This window comes from Molothrus ater, chromosome 10 (assembly GCF_012460135.2).
Source record: "Molothrus ater isolate BHLD 08-10-18 breed brown headed cowbird chromosome 10, BPBGC_Mater_1.1, whole genome shotgun sequence".
NCBI classification, from domain to species: Eukaryota; Metazoa; Chordata; class Aves; order Passeriformes; family Icteridae; genus Molothrus; species Molothrus ater.
In genome coordinates, this window is record NC_050487.2 from 13,625,881 (window position 1) to 13,629,207 (window position 3,327).

The window sequence follows — 3,327 nt, forward strand, 5'->3', positions numbered from 1 at the left end:
CACCTGGGGACAAATGAAACCGGAACATCTCTCCTGCCCTGGGAGCCTGCCACTTACAAACAGATTTACAGCTAAAAATACCGCGGCAGTCCCGTGGCTAATCAACTTCACTGCTTACCCTGAGTGAGGTTAAAAATTGTCTCAGGCTGGCACTGTGAGCAGCAAGGGACCAGCTGCAGCACCTGGATGCAGATGGCATTAACGCTGTGCAGCATCCCCAGTGCCCAGGAGAGGGGCACCTTGCCTCAGGGCAGTGCCAGGGCCCCACAGTTGGGCTTCTCCAGACTAGGATCAAGCCAGAGTGCCCTGACGAGAGGTTTCTCGAGAGGTTTCTTGCATTTTCCTGCCCATCGTTAGAGGCTAATGAGACGAAACCTCATCCCTGTATCTTTTAAGAGTCCTTAAGTACCCAGTGTGTTTCTCTGTAGTGTAACATTTCCAGCGAGCTTGGAAATCACGTTTTATCCGTGTAACAGCTTTTTTTGTGCAGTGCCCTCCTGCACCTACAACACTTCCCAAGGGATCTCTCCCCCACCCAGCTCCTAACAGGAATCCACACACAGAAGTCAAATTGCCACAGTGACCCCACTTAAGTTACCATCATCTTTATTTTCTTCACATATGTGCAAACAGAGGAGATCGCAATGGTGGTGTTCTTAAAAATAACAAAATGTATTTGCATACATTTCCCTATGTACAGGTGAACAGCCACAAGTAGTCTTCTTTTGCACAGCAAAAGATCTAGAGCATTGAGACCGGGGACAGGACCGGGGCCCAAAAAAAGGTCTAACTTAATAATAAAAAAAAAAACCCAACTTCACAACAGTGCAAACCTCTTAGACACGACAGCACGATGGAGTGACTTTAATGGAGAAAACGGCGGGGGGGCCTCTCGGATATGAGATTTCTGACTGTAAACAAGGCGCAACACCTCCCTCCCGCCGCCCTCCCCGGGGAAAGCTATTCCAGGAATTTGGCAGATCTTCAAGGGCTGAGCCGGAGGTAAACAGCCCGCGGCCGCCTCCCCTCCTCGGGCCGCAGCGAGTTGGGGTCCGGCTCCGGCGGCCACCGGCACGGGCACGGGAGGGGCGGCCGCTCCCCGGGGTGCTCTGCGGGACGCGGGGGCACCGCGGGGAACCGGCGGGACTGCGAATTCCCCGAGGGGCCTCGGCGGGACCGGAGGGGTCCGGTGCGCCCCGCTGGGGCCGTGTACGCCCGGAAGGGACCGTGCATTTCAGGAGAGGCCGGAAGGAACCCGGTGCGCCCCGGCGGGGCCGCTCATTCCCGGAGGGAACCCGGTGCGCCCCTGCGGCGCCGCTCACGCCCGGAAGGGACCGTGCACTCCCGGAGGGAAGCCGGTGCGTCCCGCTGGGGCCGTGCACTCCCGGCAAGGACCGGGAACTCCCGGAGGGGTCAGAAGGAACTCGGTGCGCCCCTGCGGGGCCGTGCATTCCCGGAGGGAACAAGGTGCGCCCCGGCGGCACCGCGCACGCCCGTACGGGCTCGAGTGCTCAGCCGGTCTCGGGATCCCCGGGGGGCGGCTGCTCGGCGTCGCTGCCGGGCGGGGCGGCCCCGTCCGTGCCGCCGCTCTCCAGGGAGGACTCGCTGCCCGTGCTTTCCCCAGAAAGCAGGCGGCGGACGCGCAAGTCGGCCCGCAGCGAGCGCAGATCGTTGCCCAGGCTGAGCTCGCCCAGGTCGCGGAGGAGCTGGCCCAGCTCTGGGCTCTCGCCGCGGCCGGTGCTGGGGCGCAGCAGCTCGCCCTCGGGCTCGCCCAGCGCTTCCAGGATGTCTTCGCAGTCGCAGTGCATGGCCCGCTCTTCCTGCTCCTCGCCCAGTAGGTCCTCCGTGATGGAGCCCAGCTTGGGCGCGCTGCGGCTCCGCTCTACCGGCGGCTTGTAGCAGCACTGCCCGTTGAGCAGCTTGCGCAGCGGCACCAGCGGGATGCTCTGCTCGCCCACCAGCTGCTGCTGCTGGTGCCGCGCGTCGTCCCGCTTCTTCAGCCGGCGGAACTCGGCCAGTGCCGTGGCCGAAGTCTGGTAGAGCAACAGGGCCATGGCCTTCGCCTTCTCGGGCTTGGAGACCAGCACGGCGTGGCAGCGCAGCATCACCGCCTTGTGCTTCAGCTCGTGGCGGTAGATCCAGGCGAAAACACGGGGCAGGCGCGGGTCGGCCACGCAGTAGGTGACCCGGTGCAGCAGGTAGAGGTGGCCGGGCCGGCGCAGCCCCTTGTCCTCGGCGTGGGCCATGCGGATGCCCTGCGCGCTGATGGTCAGCTTCATCTTGGTGCCCTGCCGGCCCGCCTCGCTCTTGCTCCAAATCTTGCAGACGGCCAGGTCGGTGCAGCCCTCACCTTTAGACTGGATGGTGGTGGCGTTGCCCAGGTAGAGCACAGTGTACGTGGGGTCTTCGCTGGTAACGCGAAATTTCCGCCGCTTGGAGCGGAACATGCTGCCCACGCGGTGCAGGGCGCTCTCGGGGCAGGCACGGGCCAGCGAGGTGAGGGCCGAGTAGTGCACGCTCACCGCGTACCCCTTGGGCTTGCTCTGCCGCCGCGCCTCGCCCGCCGCCAGCTCCACCTTGCTCCGCTTCCAGGGCAGCATGGCCCCGCGGAGCCGCGGCTAGGCGCCGCGCCGACGGCTCCGGGCGCGGGGGGGCATGCCACGGCGGCGGCGGCTGGGCTGCCCGCCCGCCTCACATCCTTGCGGGCGCCGGGCCGCCGCGGCCGTAGATATAGGCGGGCGCCGCGCTCCGCGGGCGCGGAGAGGGGAGGCCCCGCGCACCGAGGGCGGAGCGCCCGCTGCCCGGGCCCGCCGAGCCGGCGGCTCGCTGCTCGCCGCCCGCCCGCCGCCGCCGCTCTGCGCCGCCCGCCGCGGCGCCCCGGCCCCGGCCCCAGCCCCGGCCCCGGCCCCGCCGCGACGCGGGGCGGGCACGGGGCGGTGCCAGCCCGGCCGGACGGCCCCTGTCCCCTCCCTGCTCGCAGCGCAGCGCGGCCTCCAGCGGGGGACCGCCGCCGGTGCCGCCGCGCGAGCGGGAGAGCGGGACCCCCGTGCGCCCCGTCCCGCCGCACAGCCCTCGCCACGGCCACGTGCGGAGGGTGGGCGCCACAGCGCTCTCCGGCAGCTTTCGTCAGCACGGGAGAATGGAGAGGGCACCGCGGGGGATCGTCTGCCCCAAATCCCCTTAAACTGATAAAAATCCCAAGGCCACTGCCGGACCCCAGGCTCTGGGAGATCTTACGGCCCCAGCCCCAGCTATCTGCACGGCCAGGGTGTGCCATGGACAAATTCCCCTCTTGCAACATGATCTTTCCTTCGGTTTGGTTAGTCC

General features: G+C 66.6%; 1 protein-coding gene across 1 annotated transcript; it reads right to left on the reverse strand.

Moving 5' to 3' along the window:
• Positions 1–589: 589 nt before the first annotated feature.
• On the reverse strand, positions 590–2,804 carry FAM43A (family with sequence similarity 43 member A). The gene has a single exon (XM_036389176.2). The coding sequence runs from the start codon at positions 2,598–2,600 to the stop codon at positions 1,512–1,514; it is 1,089 nt and encodes a 362-aa protein (XP_036245069.1). The 5' UTR covers positions 2,601–2,804; the 3' UTR covers positions 590–1,511.
• Positions 2,805–3,327: the final 523 nt, after the last annotated feature.

Excerpts from the sequence above, each read along its gene's own strand:
- FAM43A (XM_036389176.2), bottom strand. The coding sequence starts at position 2,600 with ATGCTGCCCTGGAAGCGGAGCAAGGTGGAGCTGGCGGCGGGCGAGGCG.